At 34.2% G+C, this 16,531-nt stretch overlaps 1 protein-coding gene across 3 annotated transcripts in view; it reads right to left on the bottom strand.

Annotated features, from left to right (window-relative positions):
- Nucleotides 1–16,531, bottom strand: part of trappc8 (trafficking protein particle complex subunit 8) — a 65,015-nt gene that overhangs the window by 41,605 nt on the left and 6,879 nt on the right. Inside the window, exons 1-10 of one of the 3 annotated variants that reach the window (XM_051139458.1) lie at nucleotides 15,497–15,902; nucleotides 11,666–11,749; nucleotides 7,281–7,370; nucleotides 5,287–5,461; nucleotides 4,186–4,339; nucleotides 3,172–3,256; nucleotides 2,798–3,063; nucleotides 883–998; nucleotides 653–803; nucleotides 407–507 (exon numbers count right to left, since the gene is read on the bottom strand). In XM_051139458.1, the coding sequence (XP_050995415.1) occupies nucleotides 407–507; nucleotides 653–803; nucleotides 883–998; nucleotides 2,798–3,063; nucleotides 3,172–3,256; nucleotides 4,186–4,339; nucleotides 5,287–5,461; nucleotides 7,281–7,323 (1,091 nt within the window). In that variant the 5' untranslated portion in view covers nucleotides 7,324–7,370; nucleotides 11,666–11,749; nucleotides 15,497–15,902. Of the gene's footprint in view, nucleotides 1–406; nucleotides 508–652; nucleotides 804–882; nucleotides 999–2,797; nucleotides 3,064–3,171; nucleotides 3,257–4,185; nucleotides 4,340–5,286; nucleotides 5,462–7,280; nucleotides 7,371–11,665; nucleotides 11,750–15,496; nucleotides 15,903–16,531 lie in introns of those variants that run through there. The other 2 variants (XM_051139455.1, XM_051139456.1) reach the window with 2 other exon arrangements.

Here is a 16,531-nt window from a genome sequence, read left to right as displayed (position 1 = left end):
CACAAAATTTTTAAAAGCAACATAAACTGATGTAGCTAAAACAGGAAGCAAAATCTAAAACTAATTTTATTTAATAATTCGCTCATTTGTTGATTTCAGATATGAATAAAAACAGTAAAATACTGAACTAAATTTTGAAATTCAGTATGAAAAGTTGAAGCAATAAATCAAATGGTTAGTTACTCAAAGAATTACAATTCTCAAATTGAAAGCAAGAACTAAAATATATCTTAATTTAAATTAATTTAATTTTGTTTTTAAATATTTTACATATAAAATACTACAAATATTAAAAAATGTTACCAAATAGTATATAACGAGGGGTGGGCAAGAGAAATACGTATATATGAATCAATGAAGCAATAACATGCTACAAAACCACACGCAAGCGAATGCTTGTTCTTACTTGCACACGTCTCTGTATGTCTGAATAGCCGTGTCCATATAGTGTGCTGGATACGGCCTGGGTGCCCCGCTCTGCAGAAAAGCAGCGACGGCAGCCATCTCCTGTAGAGACACAGACAGCAGGCAGTCAGTCTAATTCAAGTTCAGACAGTATTACTCTGATAACCCACAGAAACAGAGCTGGAGTCCCTATCTGTGCAGCTTATTTCCAGCAGCAGCTGCACTATGACTGTGCTGTGCATCTCACCAGCGATCCCGCAGCATACAGCATGGCTTGGTCAGAGAGGAAGTCCTTTTTGGCAGTGTGGTAGCAGTTGTAAGCCAGCTCATAGTGCTGAACGAGGAAGCAGAGGTCGGCCATCTTTCTGATCTGAAGCTCTGGAGCCTCTGAGGGATATCTGATATCACAGAGGTCAAGAGTCAATAAAGAGTAGAAAACAACAACAAGGAATTTCATTTGTACTTCAAGTGACTCACAGCAGCCCTGCAGTGTTCTTTAGTTCAGCAATACTCTTCTCTGGGACCTTCCCTCCACCAAACAACTTCTTAGTGGCGGAGAAAAGAGATCGGCTCAGGCCTTTTCTCGAGACGAGCTAAAATGAGAGGTAAGGAAAGATGTAAGAACAAATTATGGAAATATATTTGCATTACTGTCAAAAGTTAAGGAAATTAATATTAATAGACCCTCGACTCTTGGGTAATTTAAGCCTATTAGGCGAGGTTTATTTAGAAAATATTAAAACAGGTTTATTATGTATGAAGGCAGTGAAGATACGCATTTTAAAAACAGGAAATAGGAAAAAAAAGGAAATCTACAACAACAAAAAAAATGGAGAAATGGACTAATATTACACAGTCAATAAGAATGAATTAAAGATGAAACAAAAGAGGTAAACATGACTGAGTGACTCTAATATATAAGATGCTATAGAATAATATCATGTACTGTACAATTTAAACAAGACCAATGTTGTTTAGCTTCATTGTTGTCTCCTTTTATTCCAATTGTTGTTTGTTTTTTTACCAGAATAACATTTTTAAATATAATAATACATATTTTTTTTTATAAATAAATGTATTTAATATATAATATATAATTAATTAATTTATTTATTTTTTGATACTTTGATACTAAAGACATTTATAATTTATAATGTTAAAGGAGGTGAATACGTAAATTCTAATAAATGTCTATATTAAGTAAAACATGACTCCAATATACTGCATAAGAGGTTATAGAAAAATATCATGTACTGTACAATTTAAACAAGACCAATGTTGTTTAGCTTCTCTGTTTCTTTTCATTATTTTTTTCCAGAACTTTAATTTTTAAATATAATAAATAAATAGATATTTTGTAATAAATAAATGTATTTAATATAAATAATTAAATATATTTAATAAAAATATATTTAATTGTATATGTATATATTAAGTATATTAATACATAAATAAATAATAAACTATATATATATATATATATATATATATATATATATATATATATATATATATATATATATATATATATATATATATATATATACATATACACACACTACCGTTCAAAAGTTTGGGGTCAGTACTTTTTTTTTTTTTTTTTTTTTAAGAAATTAATACTTTTATTCACCAAGGATGTATTAAGTTAATAATTAAAAGTTTATTAAAAGTTAATAATAAATAATTTACATTGTTATAAAATATTTATATTTTGAATAAACACTGTACTTTTTAAAGTTATTATTCATGAAAGAATCCTGAAAAAAAAAAAAATATATATATATATATATATATACATATATATTTTTTTTTTTTTTTTTTTTTTGATATTTTGATACTAAAGACATTTAGCATTTATAATGCAAAAAGTGAATGTTTAAATTCTAATAAATGCTCTTTCTTTTCTTTTTTCCTTTTTTCTATTCATGAAGGAATCCTGAAAACACTGCTAACAATAATAAATGCTTCTTGAGCAGCAAATCAGCATATTAGAATGATTTCTAAAGGATCATGTGACACTAAAGACTGGAGTAATGATGCTAAAAATTCAGCATTGCATCACAGGAATAAATTACGTTTACCACGTTTTAAAATATTATACAATCGATAATAGTTAGTTTAAACCGTAATAATATTTCAATTTTATTTTTTAGAATATTACTAATTTGCTATATTTTTGATTCAATAAATGCAGCCTGGCTGAGAAGAAGAAGCTTCTTTCAAAAACTAATAAATAAATAAAAATAATAACAATAATAATAATAATAATAATAATCTTGCAGCCCACAAACTTGGCATTACTTTCAAGTAAAATGAAAGTAATGAAAAGAGGCAAGCAATACAGATACCTCAGATGAACCAGATGTAATATATAGCTGTTGAGTTAATATACCTGGTCATTTAGCTGCCGTATGTTCTTCTCGATGTGTGGCAGTAATCCTCTAAAGGTGAACTCCTGGATAAACTGCCGGATGTGGTCGTGGTCATTTAGGGTCAGGCAGGTTCCTCGAGGGGTCGGGGTGGTGTGAGAGGTCACGCTGGCCTGTTTTTGAGGTTTCGTCACATCCACATTGTTTACAGACTGATTAGCGTTGTTGCCAGGGTAACCAACATCAGTGGGCTGGTCCAGTTGTAGAGGATGAGCCTCTGAGACGCCGTCTGTAAATACGAGAGGAACATCTAATTAACATTAGACAATCACTTCTCATCAGTATTTGGTTTATAACCAAAATCCCTGATAATGGGGTTCAACTGTGCCAGACTAACCTCTAATGGATGGATCAAGACCATCTTCCTCTGCGCCGATGTTGTTTTCAACCGCATTAGTCACTGCAGATTCCTCATACAGCTCCTATAAAACACCACCAGGATTGGGGAACATTTCACTCGGCTGATCAATACATTATAATCTTAGTAGGTTCAAATAAAAATTAAAAACTATTTAAAATTAAATATTTAATTAAAAAAATAAAATTTAAATTAAAATAGTTCAAAAAAGGTATCAAAAGCAAGTAATCATATAGTTTTATTGAACAAAACTATTAAAATACGTAATATATTATAAACAATAAAATTAATGTGCATTATGCCCAATTACAAATGCCTGCAGAGGGCACCAACGGGCTGACTACTGTTGTTACACTTAACCGCACAATCTAATCGTTGTTTAATACTGACTAAGCAATATGTAACTAAAATGTCTACTAAATCTTTAATATTTAGCCATTTATTTATGACAGAAATGCTACTGCCACTGTAATTTCTTGAATTTGTGGACATCAAAACGTTGAGGTTTGAGGTTTTATTTTGAAATCACGTTGAACAGTTAGCAAAATTAGAAAGATGTTGATGCAGTCTCCTGTGTTTGCGTAGGTTTATAAATTATTTACCTTACAAATCGATGAAAGGGCGCATGTTGCGTTCCCAGATGAATGTTACAATAAATCCAAACTCACAGCATTACGCAAAGATTGAGTTTGAGAAGCTCATCACGCTCCACACATGTAAATGATGACCGTTCGATTGGAGCGGCATTAATTGTAAACGGAGCCGCTCTGACAAGCACGTAACCTACACGTGCGTAAATAAAGCGCATATATTTATTTGAATCGTAGCTTTTGTATTAACAATACCATTATGCTTTATGATTTTTAAATGGGTCTAATACATCATGCAGCCTTGGAAAACGGTTTAAAAATGCGTTTCATTAATTCTCGTCCACGCGCCACTTCGGGTACTTTGCCGGTCAGCTCTAGCCTGCATTGAAGTTGTGGCACTCACAGGGTTGTGTATGCTGGTCTTGTGCAAGTACTGACTCCAGGGGTCCGGCATCTGTTCGTCTGCACCAGTGCTACCACTCCTGGAGTTAATCTTGAGCAGATAGCAGCCCTGAGTACCATACCGCTGTTTCATATCCTCGTACACAGAGTCCGCCCTGAGAGATACAGAGACGCACATGAACACTTGTTCTATACTATCATAAATATATATGACAGGCTAATCTTTCTCCCCACAGTCAGGTTAGCTTCTATTCATCAGAGCTTGAGGCTGCAGGCAGCACACGATTACTGTGATTGGCAACTTATCTGCATGCAGAGAATTCTCTGAGGAGGAAGTGGAAAGGAAAGCAAGCATTCTTGTCTGTCAGCTGATGTCAGAAATTAATATTAATAGAAAAACGCTTTGCAAAAGCAGTTCATGCAGCCCTTAAGACTCATTTTTATTCTACACATAATATTTTCATTAATTAAATGTACGAAATTACAAAGGATAAGCAGAAATGTTTTTTCCTGACATTACTTTAGTTGTAATCCCTGAGGCAGTGTTGCAATGTCAAAAGCTCTGAATTGCATACTGAATACAGAACATTTATGATTCACTAGGTGTTGGACATTTATTCATTTAAAAATACAAACGTCAACTAAAAATCTTAAAGCTTAATTAAATATTTGCCCACAAAAAGTATTCTTGTAGCTTCATAATATTACGGTTAAACCAATGAAGTCACATGGACTATTGTAATTATGTCCTTACTACCTTTCTGGGTCTTGAACGTGACCGTTAGGTTGCCGTCTATGCAGGGTCAGAATTTCATCAAAAATATATTTGTGTTCTGAAGATGAAAGAAGGTCTTACGGGTTTGGTTCAAAACGAGGGCGAGTAATTAACGACAAAATTTTTATTTTTGGTTAAACTATCCCTTTAACATTATTTGTGGCACACCAAAAAAAGCATAATAAATATCTCTGACTGAACACATAAGCTTCTTTAAGAGTCAATCAATGATTATTCATCAGACTGTTTGACTGTGTAAAAGGTTCAAAAAGAAAAACAAAAGAAGAAAACATAACAGGTACAAATGAACACCAAAAACACACACACCTCTGCTCGTCTCCTTCACTGATATCGTGGAGCAGGACGTAATATTTGAGTGTGTTGGGGATGAACCATTTGGGATGAGTGTATTCCCCACTGTGCTGGATTCGGTGCTGTTCCTGCGACAGCTTGAGAAACTGCTCTGTCGGCACTGCCTCACGGGACGACACCACCAACATACCTGTAGCCGAGTTGAGGAAATCTCACAGAATACAGATGAACAAAACTGAGACTGGCAGAAAATGGCACTAAACTGTGTTGTACAAAAAAATAGTCATGTTTAAAGGTGACATATTAAAATTTGACTTTTTCCTAAGTTTAAGTGCTATAATCGCATCCCCGGTGCATTTACCAACCCAGAAAACGTGAAAAGGACAACCCAGTAACTTTGTATTGGTAAGCCTTTTTCTGTAAGCTTGTGATTTAGATTCCACCAATGGCACCGCAACTGTTTTTGCAAGCGACAACATTGTACCAGCTCTAACTCAATGGCGAAAGTTCAAGCAAAGCTTGATAACTGTACTATGGCTGCACAGATGAGCACAGAACACTATGTAGTCCCATAGTGAGTCCTAGCCTCAGAGGAGAAAAGAGAGCAGTGAATTTATTGATTTATTTACTGTATATTACACTGCTGCCACACAGATCTAATATAAACCTGCAACTTTTTTCCTAGCTGTTTGCCTTCACAGACACAACCAACTGTTTTTGTAACTTGAGTGTTTTTAACATAAACTTGTGTGTATTTGACAGTTTAAGCGCAATAAGACACGAAAGAGAACTTAGTTTAGTACGCACATGCTGTGTGACAGCCGCTTTTTGCTCACATGCTTTGGATGTGAGTGCTCAGAAAACCCTATATCAGAAGTTTAAACTGATATGGATTAAAATGCATGATTTCAGCATGATAAGCATGACAATCAAAACAAAAAAAATGTTTTTGGCAGAGTATCTGACATATGAGCTGTTATGTCACAGTTCTATTCTGGAAAAGGGGGCGGGGAGCAGCAGCTTATTTGCATTTAAAGAAACATGCATGAAACTTGCACTTAAAATAGGCATTTTCTAAATATATAATAAATGATCTGTGGGACACATTCTAAGATTTACATTACATTTTGTAAAAAGGGGCATAATATGTCTTCTTTAAAACCAAATCAATAAAACATCTGGACAGACTGGATAAAAAAGTTTGCATTTTTTATTATTAAAAAATTCCCAGCCGAGGAAGAAGGGTCTTATTTAGCAAAACGATCGGCTTATTGTCATCCAAAAAAACGCAATTTAAATACTTTTTAATCTCAAATGCTTGTCTTGTGCCCCTTGAACTCTGTGTATTCTGGCTCAAGACAGTTAAACTCTGATCGTATTTTCTCTCTCAACTTCAAAAATCATTTTAAAATCATCCTACATCACTGCAGAAGTTCCGACCCAGTCTTTGCAAAGTGAACATGCAAAGAAGTTGGGAAGAGTAAGACAAGACGAGCGTTTGAGATTAAAAAGTATATAAATTGTATTATTTTTATTAAAATAACCGATCGTTTCGCTAGATAGGACCCTTTTTCCTCAGCTGGGATCGTTTACACTATATCAGTCCATTATATGGAGAAAAATCCTGAAATGTTTCCCTCAAAAAACACAGTTTCTTTACTACTGAAGAAAGAAAGACAAACATCTTGGATGACAAGGGGGTGAGTACATTATGTGTAAATTGTTGTTCTGGAAGCGGACTTCTCCTTTAAATAAATGCAGCCTTGGTAATCAACACACTTGCATAAATAATCAGTGCTAATCATAATTTATATTGATTTGCCATTTACTTAAATCATTTACTATAGAAACTCAGATACTTCTTGACATTTTATAGCAGTCAGCTGAACGTTTCATATGGTCAAAATGTCCATGTGTCCCTTGTGGTAAAGAAAGAGAAGAAATACAAGCATGAAAAAGAAATGAGGTAGAGTTATTAGACAAGAAGTTCAAAGAAGTTTGAAGGATACAGGCCAGGTAGTGGTTGAGAAACTCATGCTCTGATGCCGGCATGGACTGCAGGAAGTTCTCCCGGTAAGTCTCAAACCATGGTGTTGTTGCTGTAAGATAAACACAAAGAAATATTGTCTTGTTCAGAAACAAGATTATTACAGGCCGCGTGACCAGCCCTCCAGGCGGAAGAGGAGAGAAGCACATTATGAAAGGCAAGACGAACAGAAAAATACCCAAGTAATGTGATATTTACTGGAAGAAATTACAACAGATCACATTTTTACAGCAAGACGACAACATAGCAGACATAAAATTAAAGAATGTTTCATTTCAACAGCCTTTCCCAATCATTTATTTAAATGTGAATCCAGTTCTTCAAAAATAAAAAGCACGCTAAAGCACGCTCCCTTATCCTGAAAAGATGAGGTCACATGAGTAAAATATTGCAGGCAAAAAAGGCTGGTGTCTATTGTTATCCATGTAGTGATGTATGAAACACCACTCACACTGAAATCAAACCAAACTGCTTCCTGTTGCAAAATCTCTGTGGGGAAATCTTTTAAAAATCCTGTGTGGATTCTTATTGGAATTATTAGATTTGTCCCACAAAAATTCGACAAACAATAGAACATGATCGCACCTTAAATCACTCTGAACCTTTAATGACCTATTTGAGATTCAACCCAGAGAAACAGGATGTTCAAATCAGGTTGACACATTAGCATTCATGATCAATTTCCCCCCTCGAAATCTATCCAGCAATGAGGACGCACTGATTTTTTTATGCTCCAGCTTCATTAGTTGAGTTCCTTGACATTTCGTCTGAATCAATGGCCCTCTCAGAATCATTCATGACAAAAAGCACACGGGCATGAATGATGCACTTCACTCCGGCAGTCTTGCATTCAATACTTTATCTGGATAGAGCTTATACATCATGTCTACACTACAGCACAACAAAACCATATCACTTTCATTAAAATCAATGAAGCGCACCACTTACTTGCGGTAGCTCTAATAATTACAATGGCAACATTCTAGTGAGAAGAAATAGGCTAACTTAGATAGTTTTACTTTAACTTTTTTTGTGTGCTTAAAAGCAGAAGTCTAACTTTTTTTTTTAGGTCCAAGAACCCCTTGACAGGTATATATGAACCCCCGTTACATACTGAGTGTTGCATTATAAGTCTGGCCTATGAAAACGTGTATCATGTATAAAAGGGTTAGTTCAGCCAAAAATGAAAATTCTGTCATTAATTACTCAACCACAGGTTGTTTCAAACCCGTAAGAGCTTTGTTCATCTTCAGAACACAAATTAAGATATTTCTGATGAAATCCAAGAGCTCTCTGACCCTCCATAGACAGCAAGTGTCTATGAATGGTCCCTGTGACATTAGCGGTTCAACCGTAATTTTATGAAGCTAAAATAACAACTTCATTCATCAATTCTTCTCCACCTTGTCACCCTAGCGTCATTTGCATTGTGACACTCTCTGAAATGGCTATAGGGTGATGCAGAGGAGAAGAATCATTTAATAAAGTTATTTTAAAATAACTTTATTTTAGCTTCATAAAATTACAGTTGAACCACAGATGTCTATGGAGGATCAGAGAGCACTCAGTTTTCATCAAAAATATCTTAATTTGTGTTCCGAAGGCGAAACATCCATCAAAGACTGATGCAGAAGAGAAGAAATTGTTGAATAAAGACGTTATTTTTGTTTTCTTTATACACAAAAAGTATTCTTGTAGCTTCACAACATTACGGTTGAACCATTGATGGACTATTTTAACAATGTCCTTACTGACTTTCTGAGCCATTTGAACGTTTCAGTTGCATTGTTGTCTATGGAGGGTCAGAAAGTTCTCAGATTTCATCAGAAATATCTTTAATTTGTGTTCTTACGAGTTTGGAATGACATCAGGGTGACATGAGGGCGAGTAATAAATTACAGACTTTTCATTTTTGGGTGAACTATCCCTTTAATGTTTTATAATAACGGTGTTCTGATACTTATATTGATTATCTGATTATTTAAAACAGCCATTATTGTTCATAAACATTAAACCTAATATTTTTACATATGAGGAACAATGAAATATTTAGCTGAAGTTTATCTGTGGTTGAACTTAATACCGTTAACACTATTTTTGGATAATGAACATTGTAATAAAAAAATAAAAATAAATAAAATCTTTGCCTATAATAATAATGTGCAGCGTTTTCTTTACCCTTTTTTTTTTTTTTTTTTCTTTTTTTTAAAAAAAGGAAGAGATCTGGTATCTTAACCTGCTGCACTAGTCACAGCAATACAGCATCATCCTTTTCTAGATTTTGGCCAAATGTAGGCTACTAAACAAAAAAAAAAAAAAAAAAAAAACGTTTTTTTTTTTTTTTTTTTAAAGATTTAAAGATATTTCCATATTCGCAACATATCTGGATGCTAAAATATGTATTAAGTAATAGGATTTGTACTTCGCTCACGATGTAAATTATCATCCTTCACGTCGGCTATATCAGCACAGTGAGGCAGTGGTCACGCTGAACGCAACACGTACAATGGAGCAGTGTAATTTTAATGTTTTTTTAACTGTATTTTATTTTGATAATGAGCAGGCTGCAATGTCGCAAAAATATGCTGTGTCTGGGTGCACATGAGGTGCCGATGCGATGCTCATACCAACGCAAAATAATGAAAACTAGCCTACTTTCTACCATCTCATTTTACTTTCCGTGAACAACTATTCCTGTCACAGGATTTTTTCGTTTTTTTTTTTTTTAGTTTTGTTAATCTGTCAATGATTTAAGTGGAATATTCTGTGTATATAGTAGTCAATATTTAAAGTCGAGTGGAAGTTGTCCTAAAACCAAAACAATACCCATTTTTGTCTTAGGACAACCTTGATGAACTTTTTTTGATCCACTTCAAATGTTGACTACTGTAGGCCTATATATTCGTTTTTATGTAAGCCTACAGTTTTATTCTGTTTCTCCGTTCACAGAAGCACTGCAGGTGCATGTCATCTGTTGAATTCATCTTACATTATCCTCGGATAAACTCTAACGCCGGTGCATTGCCATTGTGACTTACCTATGATGAGTTTACAGCTGAGCGTGGACATTTCACTCAACATTTGCATAGGCCATACTACTTGAATTTGTGATTGGTTGACAGCAAATTTCAACGATAAAATAACGTTATTAACCGGTTAATGGCCATTTCAAATTTCCAATTCTGTTCAGAACTATAAAATTTGATTTTGTTTCTGTTTCTGTTCCTGACAAAATTTCATTAATTTTCAGTTTTTTGGTTCCTTATACCAGATCAGTGCCCTGATTTTGACCCATACAATGTGTTGTTGGCTACTGCTACAAATAAACCTGTGCTACTTAAAACTGGTTTTGTGGTCCAGGGTCACATTTAGGTTTTAAATTGTTTTAATATTGCATTATATGTCATATCACTGAAAAAAATACAGTCACTTTTACGGTTTTTGGAAGCAAAAACTGCCATAAAATTTAAGTGAAAATAGTCAAAGGACATTACCACTGGATGACACAAAATATATAAATGTATTTAAATAATTCTGTTTATTTTTATTTTGTTATCATTTATACATCAGGGTGTTTTGTGTTATACTTTATGTTTTTTTTCAGTTAAAGTTTATCGCATTATTTTAGTGTTGTGTTGTTTGTTTCGTCTTTGTCTTTATGACACTGTGCCCATTTTTATAAGAGTACTGGCCTTGTTTTATGGACAGGCCACTTGATGAAGTCAGATACTTGGTTTTCAGATACTCAGATCATAATTTTCAATACATTTTAAAGTAAAAATGATATATGGTTATAAGTTAAATTTTTTACTGTAAATTCAACAGAAAGAAACCAGCATTTCACATTAAATCAAACTAATGAACTATTTCGGAGAAAGTGCATGTAAAGTCAATCTCTACTTCACAGCGAAAGGAATAATGGCTCTACAAAGGAAAAGAAACTAGACTATAAAGTCAGACACATTCTAACTGAATGGGTAAAATGACTCATTGAACTAAAATCTCAAACAAATTGAACCCAAACATTTCTCAAACACTTTGAATTTCAGTCCAAACAATAGTTAACTATTTCCTGATTGTCAACTGGAACAATAACTATAGATGTAACTGAAGAGATTGTTAATCCGCTATTTGAGTTTCAGCACAATGAGTCTCAAAACACACAAACACACACAGAAAGCTAAAACACCACCACCAACATCCTGAGAAAACGGAGGAAGCTGGATTGGAAAGAGGAAAGGAGATTTAGTGACAGTTCTGCTACGAAGCGAGCTGGGCTGGGAAATAGAGAAGGCGGCTGAGGAAAGCCCTCTCACGCACTCCCAGCAGGGGGAAGGAAGGGAATACCTGTGTAGTACTTGGACGAGCTCAGCTGGGTGAGTGTTTCTTTCCAGTCAGAGTACCAGGGAACGCTCGCTTTGACCGTGCGGTCTGAGAGGAGAAGAGACATGCAGTCTGGTTAAAGCTCACTGACAGGAACCACAGAGACGTTAACGCATCCAAAACCAAACCACAACCCACCCCAAACCCTGCAGATCCACCTGAGATCTGCACAGACAAAATGTCAAGACCAATTGCTATGCGTGCTTGTAAAATTGGTCCGTTCATTTTAAATACTGATAGTTGCAATGATTTTCTGTGATGTTACCAGGAGCTAAATAAGAATATAAGATCGATTTTATAAGAGAGTGATGTAACGCTAGGGAAGAGTTCACTCAAAAATGCACCCTCAGGCTATCCAAGATGTAGATGAGTTTGTTTCTTTATTAGAACAAATGTAGAGAAATTCAGCTTTGCATCACTTGCTCACCAACGGATCATCAGCAGTAAATGGGTGCCGTCAGAATTAGAGTCCAAACAGCTGATAAAAACATCACAACAATCCACAAGCAATACACACAACTCCAGTCCATCAATTAACATCTTGTGAAAAGCTGTGTGTTTGTAATAAACCACTCCATCAAGGCGTTTTAAGTTTACTTTTGACCAAAATACGAGTCTGCAATTCATTATAACACTTCTTCCAGTGAAAAACTCCATCGCCCTGTTGTCCTCTCACAGCAAAATTCACATATTTGTTTAAAACAGGTGTTCTAGATGGTTTTTGGTTGTAAACGCTTCTTGATCTGTGCATATTTCTCTCCTGATTCAGACAAGACAACTTTTTCTACTGAAGCAAGCATTATTATAAATATAAGACTCAGTTTGAAGTTTAAAAAAATCTTTATGATGGATTTGTTTATTACAAACATGCAGCTTTTCCATTCACTAGATGTAAATTGATGGACTGGAGTTGTGTGGTTTACTTGTGGATTGTTGTGATGTTATTATCAGCTGTTTGGACTCTCATTCTGACGGCACCCATTCACTGGATCACAGAATCCATTGGTGAGCAAGTGATGGTGAATTTCTCCAAATCTGTTCTGATGAAGAAACAAACTCATCTACATCTTGCATAGCCTGAAGGTGAGTAGATTTTCAGCAACGTTTTATCCATTAATTTTTATTTTCTGTGAATTATTATCCCTATTATCCCTTTTACAGAAGCAAACTTCACTGAATCCAGAAAGCAACTGAGCAATGTTCTAAAATCCCATTTTCCTAATTAGCATAGACATAGACGTGCCGATTGAATGTGGCTAACTGTGAGAAAAGGCAATCTACTAAATGCAGGATAATGAAGTAGACTCAAAAATTACATGAACAAATTGTAACATACTTTGCCCTCGAGACAAATAAATGACATACTACCAGTACCAGTTCTAGCAGAAGCAGGAGTAAAAAAATAATGAAGTTGGATGTTTCTGAAGAGGTATATTAGTCAGGGTGAGTAGAGCACACACACAGCATACCAATGCTTTAAATCAACATTAAAGACCATTCACAACAACTTCTCCCTCCATAAAATGACACATTCCTGAGGGAAACAGAATGCTGTATGAAAAATGTAGAGTGCAAAGTCATTTTTTCTTGTTGAGATTGTATTGGATTGTGAAAAGCAATCAGAACCTCGAAAGTGAGTTTGCAGATTATGAATGGAATGATAAACTTGTTTGAGGAATCAGGCTTTATTTAAGTCTCTACCTAACAGGAACTGGAACAATGGCTTAGATATGGAAGCTAAAGGTTAAGTTCACGCTCAAAAGCACCTTAACATATTGAAAAGGTTTTTTTCCACAAATCTATCATTATGTTTCTTATTTTTCTGTATTCTGCATGTAAATCTGCAAAATTCATAGAGGAAGCTTTACTGAACCTAAAACAATGCCTAATCGCTACCTGGCTATTGGTAAACGTTAAAAGTCCACTTCCAAAACAAAGATTCTTATATAATGTATTCACGCCCTTTTCATCCAAGATGTTCATGTCTTTCTTTCTTCAGTCGTAAAGAAATTATGTTTTTTTGAGGAAAACATTTCAGGATCTTTCTCCATATAATGGACTGATATGGTGCCCCAATTTTGAATTTCCAAAATGCAGTTTAAATGCGGCTTCAAACGATCCCAAATGCGGTTGTAAACTAACCCAGCCGAAGGAAGAAGGGTCTTATCTAACGAAACGATCGGTTATTTTCATTTAAAAAATACAATTTAAATACTTTTTAATCTCAAACGCTTGTCTTGTCTTGCTCTCCCTGAGCTCTGTGTATTCTGGCTCAAGATAGTTAGGGTATGTTGAAAAATTTGATCGTATTTTCTCCCTCAACTTCAAAAATCATCCTACATCGCTGCAGAAGTACCGACCCAGTCTTTGTGAACATGCAAAGAAGATCAAACACCTTTAACAAAAAAGGTAAAACAGCGATATAGGACGATTTTGAAGTTGAGGAAGAACATGAGATGGGTTTTTCGACATACCCTAACTGTCATGAACCGGAAAAAAAACTGTCCAGGCAGAGTAAGACAAGACGAGCGTTTGACATTAAAAAGTATATAAATTGTATTATTTTTTATAAAAATAACTGATTGTTACGCTAGATAAGACCCTTCTTTCTTGGCTGGGATGGTTTACAACCGCATTTGGGATTGTTTGAAGCCGCATTTAAACTGCATTTTGGAAGTTCAAAATCAGGGCACCATATCAGTCCATCATATGGAAAAAAATCCTGAAATGTTTTCCTCAAAAAACAATTTCTTTACAACTGAATAAAGAAAGACATGAACATCACAAGGGGTGAGTACATCATATGTGAATCTTTGTTTTGGAAGTGGACTTCTCCTTTAATTTATCCGCCCACCCAGCAAGAAAAGTCGTTTCAGAGTTGGAGGAAGTTTTTTTTTTTTTAAATTTGGAATGATGTGCACTGATATAAAAAGAAAAACAGTTTATATTGTTAACTAAACTGAACTAAAAGTAAGGCACCCTACGAGAAGAGGCTTGGTCGACCAAAATTGTATTAGTTGCTTAGTCGCAGAAAAAAACTTGAGGACGAAACTTCGAAACTCTGTGTATACTTGGTATATGGAAATATATCTAGCATTTTTTGTAAACAAAATAAAAATATTACAAAAAAAATTATTAACTTAAACTTGAAAACTGAACATTTGAAATTTTGCCTTGGCTACTAAATAAAATACGTTTAAATTAAAGTACTAATTACTAATACTGAATTTGAAAAGTTACTAAAACTTAAACTAAAATAAAAAGTAAAAACAAAAAGCTATAATAATAATAATAATCCTAATATTTTAATTTATAATATAAATAACAATTATAAAAATATATATAATACTAAAATTCTAAAATATATATCATGTATTTACGTAGGATAGGATCAGATTTTATTTTAAAGCATAGATAATGAGACCTAGCTTTCTAGTCAAACCAACAAATTGTGAAATTCACATATATGTTAATGCTGCTTTATGTTGCATCTCGACTCGATTCCCATATTCAGGTGCAGTACGTTCATTCAGTTAAAAGGAGGATGCTGCTGGTGTAGACTGGTGTGTTAGTGTCCACATCTCAAGGGTTTTGTTGTTAGCCCCACCCAAGTGAAGGGTGTAGCAAGGGATCATGTGGGGGATGGGCTCTACTGGAAGCCTATAATCTGAGAGGGGACCAAACACTTCACACCCACTATTGAAAGGGTTAACAGCACTGCAAACCACACGTGTGTGTGACCTGGCATACACACACCAGAGGAAAAAGCATGTGTATGAGGGTCAGAGCTCTTACCAAGAATTCCACAGAAGTATTTGGAGAATGAGGGAAGAAAAATTGAAAAATGAAAGAAAATATAGTTTAGAAACGACAAAACATAAATGTGCAATGCAAACCAAACCCTTTAATTTCATGGATAATTATAACATTTGATTTTCGCTTTTCCCCCAAGGGCTCTGCTGCCCTCATCAGGTGCTGATATGAGAGACTACTACGAAACGTGTCTCTTTCCAAAAAAAAAAAAAAAAAAGTTGATATGTGGAGTGTATTCATAATTTTTATATTCATTTTCTAATATGTTTACATACCCCCCGCAAAACCTATAATTATTCTCTTTTTTAACAGAGAAATCATAACATTTTTCTGTCCAGAAGAACATAAAAAACATTTTAATTTTCATATTCCTTTTCTAAAATGTTTACACACCCCCTGCAGAATCTATAATTATTATTATACACACACATACATATATATATATATATACATACATTTTTTTTTTAGAGAGATCAAACCATTTTTCTGTCTGTATATATATATTTTTTTTTTTAGAGAGATCAAACCATTTTTCTGTCTGTATATATATATATATATATTTATTATATATTTTTTTATATATATATTTTTTTTTTTTTTTTTTTTTTTTTTTTTTTAGAGAGATCAAACCATTTTTCTGTCCAGAGGAAGCTACATAACATTTTTTTTTTTTAATTTTAATTTTCCTTTTCTAAAATGTTCACACCCCCCTGCAGAATCTATAATTAGCTTTAACATAGATAAAACGGTATTTGACATCAAAAAAGGTATACACCACAGTATTTATTTATAAACCTGTTTAACTGTGGTAATAATGACATTAAAGGCATAGTTCACCCCATGGTTTACTCACCCTTAAGACTAGGTTCTTCTTTCAGACAAATACAGCTGGAGTTATATTTAAAAATGTCCTGGCTTTTCCATGCTTTATAATGGCAGTGAATGGCTGTTGAGATTTTCAAGCCCAAAAAAAGTGCATCCACCCATCATAAAAAGTACTCCACATGGCTCTGGAGG

The sequence above is a fragment of the Labeo rohita genome, chromosome 20, assembly GCF_022985175.1.
Source record: "Labeo rohita strain BAU-BD-2019 chromosome 20, IGBB_LRoh.1.0, whole genome shotgun sequence".
Classification (NCBI taxonomy): Eukaryota; Metazoa; Chordata; class Actinopteri; order Cypriniformes; family Cyprinidae; genus Labeo; species Labeo rohita.
This window is presented reverse-complemented; position numbering and strand designations above follow the sequence as displayed.